The sequence below is a fragment of the Lonchura striata genome, chromosome 5 (genome assembly GCF_046129695.1).
Source record: "Lonchura striata isolate bLonStr1 chromosome 5, bLonStr1.mat, whole genome shotgun sequence".
Taxonomy (NCBI): domain Eukaryota; kingdom Metazoa; phylum Chordata; class Aves; order Passeriformes; family Estrildidae; genus Lonchura; species Lonchura striata.
The window spans coordinates 69,538,353-69,558,182 of NC_134607.1; the positions used below are offsets into that span (position 1 = coordinate 69,538,353).

At 49.2% G+C, this 19,830-nt stretch overlaps 1 protein-coding gene across 7 annotated transcripts in view; it reads right to left on the minus strand.

The window, feature by feature from the left end:
• Positions 1-10,595: 10,595 nt before the first annotated feature.
• Positions 10,596-19,830, minus strand: part of PFKFB3 (6-phosphofructo-2-kinase/fructose-2,6-biphosphatase 3) — a 42,510-nt gene continuing 33,275 nt past the window's right edge. For 4 of the 7 annotated variants that reach the window (XM_021530934.3, XM_021530933.3, XM_021530932.3 and 1 more), the window contains 7 exons: positions 19,198-19,327; positions 18,962-19,024; positions 18,742-18,806; positions 17,081-17,251; positions 16,048-16,070; positions 14,311-14,361; positions 10,596-13,367 (listed from right to left, as the gene is read on the minus strand). In XM_021530934.3, the coding sequence (XP_021386609.2) occupies positions 13,361-13,367; positions 14,311-14,361; positions 16,048-16,070; positions 17,081-17,251; positions 18,742-18,806; positions 18,962-19,024; positions 19,198-19,327 (510 nt within the window). In that variant the 3' untranslated portion in view covers positions 10,596-13,360. The remainder of the gene's footprint in view (positions 13,368-14,310; positions 14,362-16,047; positions 16,071-17,080; positions 17,252-18,741; positions 18,807-18,961; positions 19,025-19,197; positions 19,328-19,830) is intronic. The other 3 variants (XM_031506796.2, XM_077783694.1, XM_077783695.1) reach the window with 3 other exon arrangements.

Consider the following 19,830-nt stretch of genomic DNA (forward strand, 5'->3'; position numbering starts at 1 on the left):
AAATCTTATGCGCCTAGGTGTCAAATTGCTAGAAATCCCAACATATTTATAACAAATCTTGCCAGCTCCTTTCCTCCCCCACCTTAGCAGATGAAAGTGTGCCCAGGTTTGCTGGGATCAAAGGAATCCATCATCCACGAATGAGTGTGTGCCCCCGTGACACAGAAAACAAATATTTGGATGCTGACTGGCAGTAAATAAATACCTGCCAGTGTTTATTCCACACCCCAGGGTGGGGCTGGCACTCAGGCTGATCAAGTGAGTCCCTTTTGTGTTTGTTTTGTCGGTCTCCGGGGGGCTTTTCCTGTCCTTTCCCAGCCCTCTGGTGGGGCAGGGTCTGACAGTGCTGCTCTGTGTGACAGGAAAAGCTGCGGAGGTGGGCTGGGGACCGGCTCATCAGGGAGCTTTAATGAGCAGTGTGGAGAAAGGAGAAGCATCTCCCTAAATACAGAGTGAGTCAAGCTCACCTCTGGCAAAAGGAGAAGAAGACCTGGAGCAGAGGAGGCGTTGACAAGGCACCGTATGTGCTCTCAGTCACATCCTCTGCTGTTTACTCCAGCTGCAGGGATGTGAGCAGAAGTAAAACCTGATTTAGGTCACATATGCCTTTCTCTTTGCTCAATGCTGGAGTCAAAACATCCCGTGGGCAAGGGGAGGAGGAGATGAGGACCGAGTGCATTGTCTGGAAGATGAGACAGGACTTGATGCACAGTTCTGGACCACGAACCAGGCCTTTTCTCCCAGCAGAGAGTTGGTTTTGCTTCCCTCTAAAACCTTCTTTTCTGTTGTTGATTCATGACAGGTAAGTTTGACTTATCTGAGACTTTATTTTCATAATCAAGAAGCTTTGCATACCTAATGAATTCTGTTCCCAGGTTGTTGTGTAAAGCAAAGTCTAGATGGCAAGGAATTTGTTAGATTTATGCACCTAAACAATAGGTATTGTTTGCTTCCTTATCTCCTGGCCACCCACCCAGCCTGTCCAGTGCAGCCTCTGGACTCTGCATAAAACCATGTGCCCTTGGAGTCAGGAGTCAGTCTGGGACCTCTGACATCCACCTGCTGAGCAAAGGCAGAAGGAGCTGTGCCAGGAGCCCACTCCAGGTAACCCAAAGCACCTGCCCCCATCTCATGTAATTTAGGTGTGGGGCAGTGGTAGGGCCATCACTTCCAGAGATGGGGCAGCAACATCTTATTTGGACAACCTGTGTCATCTTACCACCTTCTCAGCCAATAATTTCTTCATTTTATCTAATCTAAATCTCCCCTCTTTTAGTTTAAAACCCCTCCTCCTTGTCCTATCACCATCTGCCTATGTAAAAATTCACCCTCCTTTTTATAAACCCCCCTTCAGGTACTGGGAGGTGTTTTAAGGAATCCTTGGAGCCTTTTCTTCCTCAGCTTTCCCTGGGCTCCTGTCTCCAGAGCAGAGGGGCTCCAGCCCTTGGAGCATCTCTATGGCCTCCTCTGGACTATCATCTCCAGCAGCTCCACATCCTTCTGCTGTTGGGCTCCCAGAGCTGGAGGCAGCTCTGCAGGTGAGGTCTCACTGCAATAGGGCAGAGAGGGAGAATCTCCTCCCTCTACCTGCTGCCCACACTTCCTGTGATGCAGCCCAGGATGCCCTTCAGCCACAACTCCAGTGAGTAAACTGGAAGGAACCCTCTCAACACACGTAGGGAGGAATCACAAGACCAGCGCTGCTGGTTGTCTCTGCTCTCCCAGCAGCAGAGAAGGAAAAGGAGCCTTCAAGCCCTGTGACCAAGCAGTGGGAGAGCTCTCCACCATCTGCCTGCTGGTAAATTAAACATGAGCTTTGCCAATTACTGGAAAAGGCTGCCTGTGACACGTGGTGACATCCTCCCCCTCGCTTCCTCTCTGCCCCCGTGTGAACGCAGCCGTGACTCCGGAGCAGCTGAGCCAGCGCCAGGCAAAAGAAAATGCAAATCTCAGTCACTTCTTCCACTCACCATGTGTGACTGCACCCACCAGAGAAATAACCACTCACAGCCCCTGGCTGCTCCAGGGAGGAGCCAACCTGCCTGCCTCCTGCAGCCTCTGCGGAAATGGATGGGCAGAATGCACCTCAAGTCCTGCAGTTTTATGGCTCAGGCTGGTTGCTCTTAACCTTCTCCAACCTGGTGGAGAGTTAGGAGTACAACAATCAACACCTGGCTGTCAACTACAAATTTTTTGCCAGTGGCAGCACCTGCCAGGCAAGGCACAGGTTTTAAATCAAAGCATCAACACTAATAAATGCAATATCAAGAAGCTAAAGGGAGTAAATGTCCAGTTTGGACATCAGTTAGAGGTTCTCCTTTGCTTTATGACTCCTCTGCTCCATCAGCAGATAGTGATAGGACAAGGAGGAATAGCTTCAAACTAAAAGAGGAGAGATTTGGATTAGATGTTATGAAGAAATTCCTTACTCAAGGACTAGTAAAGTACTGGAATAAATTGCCTGGAGAAACTGAGACTACCCCATCCCTGGAAGTGTTCAAGGCTAGGTTGGAGCAACCTGGTCTCATGGAAGGTGTCCCAGCCCATGACAGGGGGTGGAACAAGATGATCTTGAAGGTTCCTTCCAGCCCAAACCACCCTGTGATTCTGTCAGCATGTGCCCCATTAGACAACATCCCTTCTGCTGCAATCCCCAACCCCAGCAGATCCTGCACTAGAAGGCAGTGACCAAAGTGAGGTGAGAGCACGAGGCTGATGTGCCCTATGGGAACACTTATTGCTTGGCATTGCCTAATAGCAGGCCTCAGGACTGCAGAAAATCCATAACTGAGGCCATGGGGCAGGAGGGGGCTGCTGGCTCCCAGGGCAGGGAGGGAGGATGTGTTTCCACCTTGTCTCTCTTTTGGGAGATGTCCTGGCAATGTTTGAAAGCAGAATGGGCTCCACATCTGAGCCCTGGTTTTGATCTCTTCCCATACAGGTTCATGAATCAAACTGCTGGGGATCCAGGTTCTAACAGAAATTCATCCCTCCAGGAATCCCTGAAGTGCCCCTGGGGATCACAGAGAGTGAGAAATGAGGCAATTCACCACTTCTGTCAGACCCTTCCTGGACAAATAAGCCAAACACAGGGTTTGAGCTCCAACAGATCTATCCTGAATCCACTCTCTGGATCCCTCTCTGACCTCCTGGCTCCCAAGATGTGCAGGGGAGCTCATGCCACTCCCAGACATAACAACAGTGATAGTAACAAAGACAACACTGATAACAGAAATAATAAAGATACAATTTTGCTGTCTATCAAGGACAAACCTGCCTTGGGGTGATTTGGACACATACAGACACCAGTACAAGGGGCAGCTTCCAGTGGTTCAACAACCAGAGCTGGCAGCTGAAGGGGGAAATATTTTGTGCCTCTACCCCAAAACTGTGCAAAACCAGTTGTTTTCCCACAGCTCTCCCTTTCCAAGTGCAAGTGGTGGGGATGGAGCTTCCCTCTGGGTGTTGGGGCTTCCCTGGGGCTGTGCACGGTGTGGCCATGGTGTGCCTCATGCTCGTGTGGCTGCAGCTGCTCCCAGTCCTGCCCAGTCCATCCATCATGGTTATTGTCCCCCTGACAGCAGAATGCTGCCCTCAGCTGTGTTCACAGACCCTGTGGTTGCAATCCACACAACCCTGTGGTGCACAGGCTGCACCTGTGGGCAAGATCCTTCTCAGTGTGCCTCAAATAAGGAGTTGATTTGAGCACTCTGATTTATTTTGGGAGGGTACCTTTGGACAATAGACAGCCCCAGCTGATGCAAGTACCCCAACTGCATGATGGGTACAGTGTGACTGCATCCCTTAGCCCTGGCATCCCCTGCACTGCTCCTGGTTAGTCCAGACCACACACCAGGGACAAACCAAAACTCCACTGATGACCCCTTCCCTGACCCTGCTGGTTTGCCAGTATAATAAACACAGCCTGGCATGTAGATGCAGGAGAGCTTCAATTTTTGACAAACCAACATTTTCATTTTGGGAAAAAAGCTCACGCAAAAGAATCCTGCACAGCTCTGCCTGCATTCCCAGCCTTACTTAAACACAGATGACTTCTCCCAGCAGCCACAGCCCTGCTATGGTCCCTGTCTGCTCGGATGAACTCCCACAGACAGTGGCTATAAATAATCCCAGCCAGCACCAGGAATGACCTCCCTGACAGATTTAGTTACAGTAGGCATGACCAATATGCAGTGATTTAATTTGCTCTTTGCACATAGTTGCTTGGGCCCTTTGGGTTAATTGCCTAGAAGAGGATGCTACTGGATTTCCACCCTGGAATCCATCAGTTTTTGATGGCTTCAGTGCTGTACCCCATGATGATAACCCAGAGAGGCTTGCAGCTAATGGGATCTGTCTGAAACACAGTTCATCCAAGGACACCAGGCCTGACTCTGATACAGCCATTAGGTCCATTTCCTTGGGTGGATTTGTTCCTAAGCCCTCCCAGTAAATGTTTCTTTATCCAGAGGTATCTCAATCAGGCATTGCTGTTGAAGCATGAGGGGATTGTGAATGGGAGTGCATCTCCCACACAGCCTGGCCTTGGACTCCACCCTTCAAAACTGGACCCAGACCTCTTCCAGAGATGGATTCCACAGCTGTTTATCTCAATTCAGCTCTTCAAAACAATAGAAGAATTTGGCAGCTGCTTAATATTTCCCTTTAGCTTTGCACAGGGGCAAACACATCCCCTTTTGGAGCAGGGACAGTTTGCTTGTGCTAATTTAGCACTTTGACACTGATTTTCCGGCCAGTTGGTGTTTATTAGTTTTTGCTTGTGTTTCTTTTGGCACTGATGGTTCAGTTTTAGGTCGTTCTGTGAGGAGCAAGGAGTTGGAGGGAATGATCCACATGGGTCCCTTCCAACCTGAGATGTTCTACACTTCTACAGCTTTGATCCATAGCCTGCAAGAGGTGCACAGACACGAGAATTCCATCCACAGCCTGTGGATGGGCTGGACATTGGGCTTGTGTAGCTCCTGCATGCTCTTGGCAAACAACACACTTTCCAAAAATCCTGGCTGTGCCAAAGACAAGCCATGAAACCAAATCCTCTCCCCCAGGCTAGCACAGAAACCAAACCTCCAGGGAAATACTTTGCAATGCATTGCACTGCTATGGGGAAGTACCTGGGCTGCGTTTGTGGGGAGAGAAAAAAATAAAATTGAAGAGGCCTCTAAAGAAGCTGCAGCACTCAAATTATCAAATTACAGTCTCAGACACAAACCAAACCATGGCAATGGCAGACCATCAGCCAAACCCAACACGTGCATGGGCTCACCCTGTGGTGTCCCTGCCATTGCCTGGCTTAGCTTGACCCTCCCAGCTCTGCTGAGTCGGCCTTTCTGCAGGAAAATCAGCTTCACAGCCCAGGCAAAAAGCCATCCCGGGCTGGCTGACACCTTGACAGCCCTAAATCACCCTCCAGCCCATCCATCCCGGCCCTGGAGCAGCCCTGCAGGCACAGGGCAGCAGAGCTTTGCCAGGAGAGGCTTCGGGAGGAAGGTGCAGACAGGCTCAGGTCAGCTTAGCAATAGGAAGGTAATTAATACCTGTGATTAAACCACCAAGGGCAGACAGGTGGGCTTTGTGCTCCAGCCTAGACCTCCCAGCCTCTCTGCCTGCCTGGGGCACTGCTGACAAAGCTGCTGAGAGCATTTCCAGGGATGACAGTGAGGTGCCAGAGACACCAGCTGGGTCACATCTGCATTCCTGAGATTGCTCCTCTCTGCTGGGTCTCCCAGGAGGTGCCTGGGGGTGGGCAAGGTGAGCACCCAGCCCTAAGATAAGGGAATCTAGCCCTAAGATAAAGGCAGTGAAAACCTCATTTCATCTTTAATGAGTGATGAAATGTCACCCCCATTCTCCCATCAGTGGTTCTTCTTCCCCCAGCATTACTCCAGTGCAGGGTTTCCCAACAAGAGAATTTTTTTTTTCTCAAAAATGGCCAACGCTTCTTTAAAAACATCTTTGGCAAAACAGGGAAAATGATATGTCAGTTCATGAGGTCAAGAAGAGCTTCAGAAATTTTGAAAAATATCAGTTTCCATCTCATTTGGACAGGAAGGTATTTTTATTTTTATTTACATTTTAAAAATAACATCTCTGGTGAACCAAAATCCTTGGTTTTCAGCCAGCTGTAACCATGAGTCCTTCAAACCCTTTATTACAACTTTGCTGTCTTAATTCACTTTCCTCCCAGTCCCATCTCTCTCCAGGGTTTGCTGACTCCTGCAAGCGATTTTATTTAAGGGAGGCAGGTGGACTTTTTTCCCCTCTGCAACAGATGCCATCATGGGAAAAACTGTGCCATAAAAGATGCTTAAATCAGTCTCTGTGCAGTGGCCAAGCTCAGAAATTTCCACCATAAACCAGTTAACAAGTCTGGAAAGGTATCCCAGTCATTATTACAAATGAATGATGATGAATATCAACTTTTTATTATTTTCTTATGCCTTGCTTATACAGCAGCCAGTCCTTGCTGGGTAATTTATAGCCAGCTAATAACTTCCCTGTACCAAGTGACTTCAAGGAGGTGGGCTCATCCACAGCAATGGTGGTGTAAAGATGTCATTGAGAAAGTGCCCAAATGGAGGATAGGAAAGACTGGGACAAAATACCAGAGCAATGCTGAAGGATGAGGCAGGCAGAGAGAATAAGGTGGATGTGTGGCAGGAGAGAACATCTGAAGTTGTCACGGGTGAACCAAGGCTGGCAGGAGGAGTGAGTGAATCAGGGCACCACTGTGGTGTCACTGATGGGAGAAGGTGACATTAATACTGTCTGAAAGGGAAAAGAGCAGCCCTGGAGTGGCAGGGTAAGTCACAGTCCCTGCAGCAGCACCAGTAGGAGAGGCAGGGAGGAGATCAGCCATGAGCACTGGTGCCATCACCCTGACATGCAGCTGACAGTGCGAGGGGACACCCAAGGACAGCATGGGGTGACCAGGTACCTGTGTGAGAGCCACAGCTCCTGTCCCCCTCTGCCACTGATGGATCAGTGCCCCGGGGTAATGAGTGGGTAGAGATGGACGAGGAACCAGAGAAATGCAAGGTGACATTTGCACGGTGGGGCTCCCAACGGAGGCCATCGGTATTTTTAGGTGCCACCAACCTCTAAAGCAACACATCCCCTGCTAGCCAGAAATCCTTCTCCTCTCTTCATTTCCAGCTCTGCCCACAGGTTGGCAGCCAGCTTTGGTGGAGGCATCCAACACAGGCCCTCCAGTCTGGTTTGGATGACATTTATCAAAATGCTGGGTTTTCCTTCTGCTGATGCTCAGGCAGTCATTTGGGTGGATGAAGGCAGCAAACGGCAAGACCCAGCTCTGGAAATACCTCCTCATAATGACCAAAATCACAGCTTAATTGTGGGGTTTGAGCTGCAGCTAGAAATATCTGGATTTGGGGCTGTGCTCATTCTTGAGCTGTCCTCCCCCATGGTAATTATTCGTTAGGTCTTAATTACTGCTTCTCTTTGTAGCTCTAATTCAGCTGCGTTTTTTGGTCACAACCTCTGCTGCCACCCACTTCTCTAACTTCTTCTACAAAGAGCATTCAAAATGAAGATCAAATAATGTTTGCTGGTGGCTGGCCAGGAGTGGGTGCAGTATCAGAGTCTGCACCTTCTACTAGAGGGAGAAGCAATTCATAAAACCTGGGGGATCCTGAATGTTGTCCCTTCAAGTCGTGTTGGATCCGAGTCTTAGATCAACAAGAAAAATAATATTCTCCCTGTGCAGGAAGCTGGGTGGACAGATTCATCATCTGGGTTTTTTATCTGGCTTGCCCTGAAGCTCACCAGACTCAGTAACTGTTGTCACAGTGTAAATTAGATTTTCTTAGGGCTGTGGGAGATAACATCCAGAGAAGACCTCTCAAGGCATTTAGCCCAGCATCAGCTGAGCTGGAGCTGCTGGGTACACCCATGTCCTCCCCAGAGCATCACAGAGCAGGGCACTCCCAGGGGGAGCATGAGAGATGAAGCCAACCTTGATGTAGGCATTGTAAATTAATTTCCTGCGATAGAATCATAGGATAGTTTGGGTTGGAAGGGACATTTAAAGGTTATCTTGTCCAACATCTGTAGCTAGATCAGGTTTATGGGATTATGTCAATGCTTTTGGTGTTGACTCTTACCACTACTCCTCCATCCACATGATGTGTCCTCCAGCATTGCTGACAAATAAAGTCAATTTTGATACACTTTTTCTACCTCCCACACCACTCAGCCTCCAAGAGGACACAGCTGGACACACGAACAAGGGAAATGTGAGGGGAAAATATTCACATCCACGCAGCTTTCCATTAACCATGAATGCAACACGGGCTTCCCTGGGGATGGGGAAGGGACCCTGACTTTTGGCAGAGTTTTGGCATGGAGCAGTGAGACTGATTTTCACAGAGCTAGAATCCAGCAAAATCTCTGGCCACCTCCATGAGGTCTGTGTGTCTAAAAAATGCACCCAAGCCTAGGGATTCACACCCTCCCCAGTACGTCCACTTCTGTCTAAAAAAGAAAAAAGGGGAGATGGTTTATGCTATATATCAACATAAATATATTCCTTCCTGGGATGTCTTGGCTGCAGCAAAACTGCACAAGTGCATCTAGCCACCTGGAAATATTGCAAATAATTCCTACTAGAGTCCTTTGCAAAGCAACTCCCGAAAATAGCAGATTCCTTTTATCTTTTTTTTTTCTCACAGATGGATAAAAAATAAGAAAAACCCCGTCCAATGCCATGATGTGAGGGCAGTCACTCCCCAGCCGCAGGCAGGTGAGCCCAATGTGTTGCATTGTAAAGGTTTGCCCGTGGTTTGGTTAATCCCAGACACATTCCTGAGCCATCAATCAGAGCTGAGTCAGCCAGCGTGACTGCTCTGCCCTTTTTATTTATTTATTTAATTTTTTTTTTAGCCATCACAAGTTCTCTCGCCTTGTTTGCCAGCAGTGAGCTGGGGGTTTATTCCTTTTTTTTTCTTTTAAATAAAAATGGGACTTGACTGGGAGCAGGGAAATGTTCCTGCTGTCGAGTATAACATTAAACATTAGTATATTTAAAGCTGCACTGCCTCGAGGAGCTTCTCCTCTCTGGGATGCTGTGACAAAATGCATCACATGGAAGAAAAATAAAGGATGCTGCTGCCTGGGATGCCATTGGCACCTGATTCCCCTCCCTTACTTAGGGGTGGTGTGACACAAGCCCCATCGTGCACATGGAAAATAGAAGAGATTTTTGGGTTGGGGGCATTTTCTTACAGAGCAGCCTTGGAAATGCTGCCCAAAGCCATTCTCAGGGAGGCAAAACCTTCCTCCTCGTGCTCTCCCCGCAAGGACAAGGTTTTATCATGGCTGGGGAGGGCAGGGGAGCTGCCCTGATGTTGTGGCTTCGTGTGACCTCAGCCCACCCCGGCTGGAGGAGTTATCAGAGCCCCTGCAGGACTCCCTGGGAGGCAATGCAAGGCTGCAGCCATTGCCCTAAAACAAGTGTTTTGTCTCTGCCTGGTTCAAGGAGACAAGCCAGGTCGCTAGAGATAAAAAAAAATGGCTTAAAAAAAAATAAAATCTTGTGGTTGCTGGATTTCCCAGAGGGCACGAGTCCTCCCTGCCCTCGGGATGCACACAGGGATGAATGAGCATGGCCACCATGTCACACCTCAGCATGTCCACCCAGGAAATATTATTGCAGGTGACTCAGTCACACTTAAAATGAGAGAACACCCTCCTCGGTGAGAGGGCCTGGAGCACAGAGCAACGGGGAGAAGGGAGATAATCCCTGTGCACCCCAAAAAGCTCTGGCCCAAAGCAAGGCCTGACAGGTTGGGCCAGCCCAGGGGAGAGCAGAGCAAGGGCTGCACATCACCAGCAGGAGCCAAACCACGCAGCTGAGCTGGGATGAACATTTTGGCCCCTTTAGCTCCCCACAAGCTTTTAGAGATACAACTCCCACAGTGGGACAAACCTCTAATCACAGAAGAGGCATCCACCCAAAATGTGCTGCCAAAAATCATGTCAAATTACACCTTGTACTGCCTTCTCCCACTTTTTCCCCTGAAACAATAAATTGATATTAAATGTATTAATAAAAAAAGCCATACACAGGTTTACAGGGAACTTTTCTTGCAGGTGGCAGCTGTTTCCTTGCCTTCAGGGCAAAGACAGCCCATATCTCAGGAGACAGCTCTTGTCTAGCCCTTCACTCAGCACCCAGATATTTGATTTCAAGAACTAGACTAGGTTTGAATAAATGCCTAGTCCTGCCTAATCTGCACCCTAGATTTAGATCTAGGCAGGACAAGTCCCAGTGTACCACTTTTCTACTCAAGAGTGACAGAGCACTTAGAGCTTGGGGGGCATTTGGTTGTCCTAAGTAGGTGTTAACACTTGTGGAATTCACAGAGTGGTTTGAAAAACACCTTCTCCAAAGCCCCCCTTCAACTCAGCCTTGAATACCTCCAGGCATGGAGCACCCAGTCTCTCTTCTATGGTAATTTTTATTTATGAGGCACGGGAATATACCTGTAAGGCAGCACAGGGTGGCACATGGTGACCCTTAGAGCATGATTTCTGACAAGGAAGAACCAGATCACATCTGTATTTCAACAAGGTATTTTATTGGTCCAGCAACTGCAAAATATACAAATTTCTGAAAGGCATACCCTGTTTTTAAGCTGGCACAGCTTTATATCAGGCAATTATTCCAGATGTATATACAGAACAGTTAACATACCACAAATCAAAAAAAAAAAAAAAAAAGTATTCCCAAGCAACTACACCCTTCTCTCCAAGCTTTGCAGTATACATTAAATAAATAAAAAGCGCTTTGCTATTTAAAAAAAATTTAAAAATAAATTCAAGTATCACAAAGGAAAACAAACCAGAGGAAAAAAAATGGTGGGGGAAGAAACCATTGGTGTGGTTTGACATGTCCTCTCTCCCAATCTGCCTTGGCTGTGGCATCAGCTGCCCAGTCCTTGGCTCTGTTAACCAGAAAGATGGACAGCAAGTTTCTCGGGCAGTTGTTGACACCATCCCACCAACCTCTCTACTACAAGAGGAACTCAGAAGAGCCATTTTTTCCCAGTGCTGGAAAAAACACCATGTTTTAATTTCAGGGTTTTGTAGATCTACTGAGACATCTATTATTACTAAAGGATGAAAAATAAGGGCCATTTTGGGTTTTTTTCTGAATTTTTTTTAATATATATATATTTATATATATACACCCACAAATACACACCAAAACATCCGTGCAATTACATGTGTACAGGATTGATCTCGGGGGCAGCCAGACGTCACGTTTGTATTTGCTGGCTTATCTTTTTGCAGCAGCAGGAGGAGAGAGATAAAAACTCCCCACGAAGGAGGAAGCTGCAAAGAGCCAAAGCGAGTGGCCTCCCCCAAAACATTCATTTATCTGAAAGGCAGAGAAACCAACAGCGTAGCTGCCACCCAGGGCACAGAGGGAGAAGTCTGCTTTTAATGAGGCTATTAAAACAGAAATAAAGCAGAGTAGCGGGGGGATGTTCTTTATCTGTACAGGAATATATGATACACATATGCACAAGCTGACACAGGCAGGGCACTGCCAGGACTGTCACCCCCGTGGGACACGGGCTGAGCGTGGCCCCGGAGCCCTCCCGCCGTCGGTGCCGCTCCGAGCGCGAGGCCGGAGCGCGAGGCACTGTGGTTCACCTTTTCCCAAAGGAAAAAAACAGACCAAACCCACCCCCACAACATGCACACACCCACAGAAAGATCATCTCTCCATCAAAACCTCCTCTCCCATTCCGTCTCTGGGGATGGTGCTCCCTACACAGGATACTGAGGAATGGCATGGCAAGGATGAATCCCAAAGGGTTGCCCACCTCCAGTTCCCCAGCCTAGTGCTGCAGGAGAAGATGTTGCATATAGGTGAGGAAAAAAAAAAAATAAACCCAACCCAAAACCCTAAAAAAAAATCCAAATTCCACAGATTTTTGCACAAAGCAATAGTGGTTAATTGCCATTTTTAACTGTCTCCCAGCCCAAGACAGACTGCCAACAAGGGATCTTTGTGGAGTTGGCTGATGGAGTCAGTCAGGTCCTCACCCTGTTTCCCCCCACCTCAAACACTGTAACTACTATAATTTTGTAGTCCCAGCTTTCCAGCATGCAAAATACAATTAAAAACAAACATAAAAAGTTGCCTGTATTCAGGCTTCCCCTGTTGAGGGGCACAACTAGGAAAAAAAATAAAGTAGTTATGCTTCTGCCACAAATAAAGTGCAAAAACCAAGCAGTTTCTAAGTATACACGTATACATACACACACAATCTGTGTGTGTATATATAAAATTAAAAAAATACAGACAAAACTGTCCCTTCTTATGCCTCTTTGCAGTCAAGACAGGGACTCCTGCAACCCAGCCAGAGCTCTGGCCACCTCCATGAGACCTACAAAATGCATCTAAGCCTAGGGATTCAAACCCTTCCCAACACCTCCACTTTCATCTGAAAAAGAAGAAAGGGGAGATGAAATACCAGCACAGCACCTCAAATAGTGCTCAGCCTCCCCAAAATTCAGCCCATGCCTGAACTCAGACCATCCCTGGGTGCTCCCCAAGATGAAAGCATCACTCAAGCCCCTGCTGGCATGTTCCTCATGCACTGCTTGCATCTTTCAACCAATTTCAGCAGCAGATCTACAATCTCTGCAAACCCCTTTAAGGTATGTTGATTAAAAAAAAGTGAAAGAATAGGTTGGTTTCTTTTATTAAAACCCAGCAGTTCTTGCAGTGAAGGAGTTCACACAGCTGCTTTTCCTGCTGCTCACAGATCTGCATGAGCCAGGCTGGCGTGTGTGACCAGCTGTAGTGTGGGTGAGGGATTGCAGCACAGCATGTTAAGGGCTTATTCAAAAGTCATTAACATTAATTATAATTAAAAAAAAATGCAAAACCCCTTTACCCACCCCCTTCCCCCCGTTTCTCTACTAACCCCGCACCATCCACATATATACACACCCCACCCAGAGCCGGATGGGTACCAATCATCTACACAGAAGATCAAAACCACTGAGAGAGAAGAAAAATTAAACTCCTGTGCGCTACAGAAGCACTTTACAGCTCGCTACGACCTAACAGGATGCCGGAGAGGAGAGCAAAGGCTGCAGCCTGAAGGGCTGGTGGTGACCCCGGGATGGAGCTGGGCTCCTCCTGCATCCCTCCCGCTCAGCAGCGCGGGGTTCTGCGGGCAGCGCAGCCCAGGGAGGGCCTGCCTTGGGAGCAAGCTTCGGGAATGGCGATGGGATGAGAAGCTGGCGGCGCCGGCGGCCTCACGGCGGTGCCCACGGAGTCACGACGGCTTCTGGGAGTTGTTCATGTTCTGCAACGAGAGGGGGAGGAGAGGTGGTGGGGTCAGGATCCAGCCCAGCAGCATCTTGTAGGAGCACGTGAACAAGGGGACAAAGCCACGCACGGGTCACTACAAAGCACAGGACGCTGCCCACCCGAGGAGAGGCTGGCTCACTGCTCACCCCCTCCTCAAGCATTGCTGGCTTTAATTACAGTGTTAGAGTTTAGATATCCCTAAAATCTGAGCTGAACCCAAGGCAACCCTCCCATCCCACCCTGTCTGCACTTCTTTGGTCAATACTGGGTGATAGGAGGCCACAGTCTTCATTCAAGCAGCACAATTAAACATCTCTCTCTCACTCCCCTTGAGGGTGGGCAGCGTCCCCCCTGCCTGCCAAGGACGAGGTCTTTGTTTGTCCATCCTTGGCAATGCCAAGAACAGGCAGCTCTCGCTGGCCATGCCAAGGACCCCCGCCAGCAGTGGTAGAGCAGCAGCAAAACTCCCCTGGTGACACTCCATGAGGTCTCATGGGCCCAAGAGACGCTCCAAACACAGCCCTGTTGCAGAGTGATGACAACTGGTACCCACCAGCACGTGGTGAGGACCATAAAACCAGAGACAAACAGCTACACACAAGCAGGACCAGCCCCCAGGAGAGATCTGCTCCACTAAAAACCCAGGGGACCACAAGGACATTTCCCAACTCACAGAACTACATGAAACAAGGTAGGGGAAAAAAAGGACTAGGAAACAGCTAGGAATCTCTCTTTTTTATGTTGTTTTCTTTGTTTGGTTGGTTTTTGGCAGATTGTTTGTTTGTTGTTTTTTTAATGCTTTTACTACCTAAGCTGCCTCTTAAAAGCACCAGGAATCCCAGCCAGGCTACAAGGCAGAGCAGGCTGAGCTGTTCTCTCTGTTGTCTAAGGAGACAAGAGGAGGGTTGGGAAAAGCCACATGCACCACAGCCATTTACCTTGGAAATATTAGCAAAGAGAAAACTTTGAGAAAGTGACAAACGGGTCTTCTTTTTAAGCATGAAAAGTGAAGGGAAGAAGAAGGGAGGGGGGAATCAGGTGACTGTTCAAAAGTGCACTCGGATCACAAAGCAAACAAAAGCAAAAGAAATCATCATGCCAGGTAGTCCCACAACCCCCAGTCAGCTCAATCCCACAGCCAGGAGGACTCCGAGGTACTCAGCCACATCCCCAGCCTCTCCAGGTGTGCCCTGCTCCTCCCGGATGGGGATGTACAAGACAGCCATCTCCCAGAGCTAACAGCAGTGTGAATGTCACCAAGCCTCAGGCTTGGCATGTCCCCATGGGTCCCACAAAAGCAGCTTTTAAGTCCCAAACTAGGAAGGGGAGACAGGCCCCCAAGCAGCTGGAGATTTTAAATTTGCTGCTGCCAGCCTACACCTGGCATGGGCAACCATCAGTGCCTGCTTCAGCAAAATCTGACACATCCATCTCCCAAACTCAACACCAGAGTGTGTTTCCAGTTCCCAGGCAGCACCAAGGCATGCAGTGCCTTGTGTTACAATACAGATGTGAAAACGGTGGAGGGAAGGATGGACAAAAGCTAAAATGCTTTCAGAGCAACCCAAGAGGATCAGGGTTCCCCAGGGGCTTTAGTGGCCACGAGCAGCAAGGGGAGGATCACAGACATGCAGGCCATGCTGAGCAACCCAACCTCTACACTCCTGCAGGAGCACGGTGATCTCACCCAACCCAAGTGCAACAGTCCTAAATTCCCTTTTCTCACAAATGTTTACTCTTAAAAGGGGAAGAAATATGAGATTCAAAAGGTGCTACAGGCAAGCAGGGCTGAGCTCTGGCCTGGCCATGTTAGAGCAGATCCCTCCATCCTCAGCCCACAGAACAACCCAAGCCAGGGATGTTCACAGGCTGATTTGAGCTGGCCCTCAGAGGGCAAAAAGACCCCCTGGCCACTACCCAGTATCAGCTCAGCCCAAAGTCTCCCCAGGCTTTAAGACATCTGAACACAGAACTGCTGCTCTCAACTCAATGAAGCATTAATAAAGTCCAAAGGCTTCAAATTTATCCAGGAGCTGTCCTGTTCCTGTTACTCTGGGATATAACAGCCCTAAGCCAAACTGCCAGAGCCTTGATTATTCATAATTAGAGTAGCAAATGCTCAAGATGTTTTGCTTTATTAAAAGAGATAGAGAAGGACAATTTCCATTCACTCCTCCCACAACATCTAGGCTGACTGTTTCCAAAACCCAGGTTTGCAGAACTGCAGCTGGCTAGTCCCAGGCTCATCCAGCTCCAAAAAACACGTTCCTGAGAAGGTCAGAAGCTTCTCAGGTACCTCTCTGCTACCATCACTCACACTCAGAGCCCTCAGGAAGGACAGAGCACCCAGGACTCTCACCTAGAGCACAACATTCTATCACAGAGGAGACAACTCGAGGAAAATCCAATAGCATCACCCATAGGCATCATCAGAGTGAAAGCCATAATTTGCTTAATTTCACAACAAAACTGGGACATTCCATCCAGCTAGGACACAAACCAGCACTCACAGTCTCCTCTTTACCTAAAACAAATCTCCCCCAAACCAGCAAAATACTAACTCCAAGAAATCCACACCGCGTCCGGATTTTGCAACAACAGAACAACCCAGCAGGATAGCAAGAGACATGGAAAAAAGGGTTGGAAAGAGGAATAAGAGGCAAGAAGGTACTTACAGACATGCCTTCCCTAGTAAAGGCTGCAGAGAGACAGAGAGAACAGAGAGAAGTGTCAGTAACTCTGAGCCACAGCAGGCAGAGGACAGCAGCAAGGGGCACCGGGCAGCCAGAGCTGCCAAAAGGTTTCTTGTGAGGCTCAGCCAGCCCAAGCAGAGCCCTGGGAGCTGAGACAGACCCAGCTGTCCTGGGAGGCTCGTGCAAAGCAGTAACCAAGCAGAGCAGTGGTGGAGCATGGAGCCATTCCTAACCTGCCCAGGATCTGGGCAAGGAGGGGGACATCACACCAACACAGACAACAGGGAGAGGGGCTGGGCAAGACAGCGAGATCCAACAGCTGGTGGGAAGGGCAGCATAGCAAAGGCTCCTATAGATTATATAGGATTCCTTAGTGAGCTTAGGAGAGGGGTTTGTGCCTGGCAAAGTGAGCAGCAAGCAAGGCCTCTCTTTCTGTGTCCCTTCATGGGTGGGTGAAAGAGGAGAAGACACATGAGCACCATGGCACCCCACAGGGTTTCACCCAGGTTCACCACACCAAGAACATTCTACTCAATTTGGGTCCATTTTGCCTGCAGCTTCAGGATGAAGGAGACCCTTCCAGCCAAAGATGAGTCTTGGCAGCAGCTCCTCCTTCAGAGAAGCACAAGAGCATTTTGATTTACTGCCATGCCCAGGTCTACAACAGAGGGAAGGCACCAGCCCTTTGTTCCCACTCACTCCAGGGAGGAGACCCCTCAGAAGGTTGATGCTGGATGGTGAAGGCACTACATTAATGCAGCCTAGAGCTTGGTGGAAGTTGATGATGCTCTCAAAACCCAAGAGAGGATCAACAGTGATCCAAGGCAGGGAGGGACAGCAGCCATGGGAGGAAGATGCATCTCAGACAGCAGCACAGGTTACAACAAGTGCAAGCAGCTTCCTCAGCTTCAGGAGTGACAGGAGGACAACAAACAATAAAACAACGAGAACAACAAAAAAAAAAAGAATAAAAAGGAGAAAAAAAAAAAAAAAAAAAAAGAAGAGTTCAACTAACTTGTCCCGGCATCTGCGTGGGCACTTCCTGAGGAACACAGCCTGGCAGGGCAGAAGAAACAGCCACATGCTCCTCAAAGCTGTTGATGCGAGGTTTTTTGGTGGGCTCTGGGCTTGCTAGAGGGGTAACGCTATTACGTCTCATGAGCGGGTTAGGTCCCTTCTTTGCTTCCTAAATTAAAGTGAGACAAAGAAAATAAAAGTAAATACAAAAAAATAAAGCAAAATAAAAGAAAAAGGAAGAAGGCGACAGTTATAAAGGAAAAAAAAAAAGAAGCAAGTTGCTTTGGTTTTCTTTTTTTGTTGTCTTAAAGTGGCCTCTGCTTTTCCCCACAGTCACTGTAAATGAGCAAAGGATGCACCGAAAGTCTCTGGGCACAAAAAAGAAACCCCTGATACAAAATGCTTAAGAGCACAGGAGGGGAAGGGAGAAAAAAAATGTCTGCACTCAGACATGAGACAGATTTTCTCATCTGCATCTCAGCTGACAAAAAAAAAAAGTAACCACAGGTAGCTAAACACACCCAGCAGCAACCAAGCTGTGACTCTGCAGGACACAGAGGTACCCACTGGTCTCCTCCTCGAAGCTGGGCCCTCCACCCAGAGGAGTGAAAGCAAGAAGAGGGAAGATGAGGCAGCCCAGGCTGGTCAGGAAGATTTGGGAAATGAGAGCAGAGCAGCCAGCAAGGGTCGGCACCAGGCCAAGCTCCAACTCAAGCGAGGGGGGATGGAGGCAAAGCTGAGCAGGGGCACCCAAGCACCTGGCACGTGTCTCACCCTGCCCTTGCTGCCATCCCCAGAGAGGGTGGCAAGGCAGGGCATCAGTGGCCCCAGGCAGGGGGAAGGGCTGGCTTCCCCCCACAGCTGCAGGGGGGGGACAGGCAGCTCAGCTGCTGCCACCTGACAGGGGAAGCAAAGGAAAGGAGATGTGGGGCAAAAGGGGACAGCCCCGACTGTTCAGCATCACTTTGGGCTCCAGCACTGAGCACAAGTTGGAAATGTCCCAGCATCTTGGGACATGGGTGGTGCCAGGCTCCCTGTGGCCCACTCTGAGTGGCTGCCCAGCCCTGACACAGAGTTTAGCATCCTCTTGTTCTGGCCTCTGAGCTCCAGTGGAGCATTTGGCACACAGACCCAACCCTACAGAAACCTCTCCACACGAGTGGTCTCCTCCACAGAGCATCCCCAGCCCAGCACTGCCACCTCCCACCCTGCAGAATGACAGAGATCCATGGGCATACCAGGAAAAAAGACCCTCAGAGGCAGATGGAGGGCAAGCATTGAGCCCAGGCTCTGCCAGCCAGCTGGGAGACCTGGGAGAAGTCACCTTCTCCATCCACAGCTCCACTTCCTGCTTGGGTGAGTGGATAACCATGCAGGTGAAAGTCAGAGACCAGGGAGGAGTTTTCCCTGGGCAAACACACTGGGAAAGCAGAAACATGCAAATCTTTTTTCCTTGGAAAACCCTCAACTGGCTATGACTTTGGAGAGCAAGAACACATCTGATGGTCCCGGTCTTCCAGCAGCACTTCCAAGCACCCAGCTGAGCAATCTCCCCATGCCCACCACCCCAGGTACGACTGGGCAGTTCCCACTGCCAGCTGACCACAGGGGACTGGAGGGGGACACCACAGGACAGCTCCAGGGAAAAGCAACACTCACCTCTGGCCGATCTCTGTGGGTGTTGACTGCTTCAATGTTGAGCGAGATGGATTCCACCCGGCAGCCTGCAGGAAGGAGCACAGAGACAGATCAGCAAGCCCAGCAGGCACAGGAGGTTATCAAGTGCCCCACCACAGATCCCTGCTTTCTCCCAGACAGCCTGGATTCAGGAGGAGGTACAAGTCAACCCCCCTGGCATGTTTAGGAAGGTCTCACTCACCATAGGCTACGGGGGTCAGCTTCAACACTGTGTGCAAGGGACATTTCAGGTAGGGCATTTCATCTGCAGAGACAGCAAAGCAGGAGGGTTAGCCCACCTCCTCTCCAGAGGCAGGCTCAGACACCTTCATCCCACACCAAAGAGATGCACTCTCCACGATGTGAAGAGTCTCCCCAGAGCTGTAAGAGCATCCCTCCTCCAGCAGGGCCAAGCCTCTCCCAGAGCAGGGAGCTCACCTGCACTCTTGTCCAGGAAATAGGCCAGGAGGCAGCGCATGACAGCCTGGTGGCAGATGACAAGGACATTCTCTTGCCTCTCCAGCTCCATGATGACTGGCTCCAGGCGCTGCACCAAGTCTTGGTAGGACTGGGAAAGAAGGGAAGGGAGATGAGGCATGGAATCAATGCAATGAGCATCCCAAAGAAACAGTCATCTTGGTACACATCCCAGTTTCATGCCTCTGAGTAAGCCAACAAACTGCTAAAAACAAATAAATCCTCATCCCCATGCTACTCTGGGACTCCTGTAGAAGGAGCCATTCACATCTCAGTGAATCACAGCTCAGGCCTGGAGAATTAATGTAAGCAACAAGGGCTTTGAAGATAGAGCCTCTCCACCATCTTGATATTTGATTTGGTACAGGATTTCCAAGTTCTGAGAAGTCTGGAGCAACCTGAGAAACCCCAGGGTTTTGAAGGGCCTCATAAAAACCATGACAGGCATGCAGAAGGAGCCCCAGACACCCAGAGTTGGTGTCTGAACTCCCCATATATTCTTCTGCCAGATACAGGGTCATGAGACCATCTCCAGAGATTTTTCTGATATGTCTATGGGCATGACTTTCAATTTGGGGATAATTAGCTCAATTC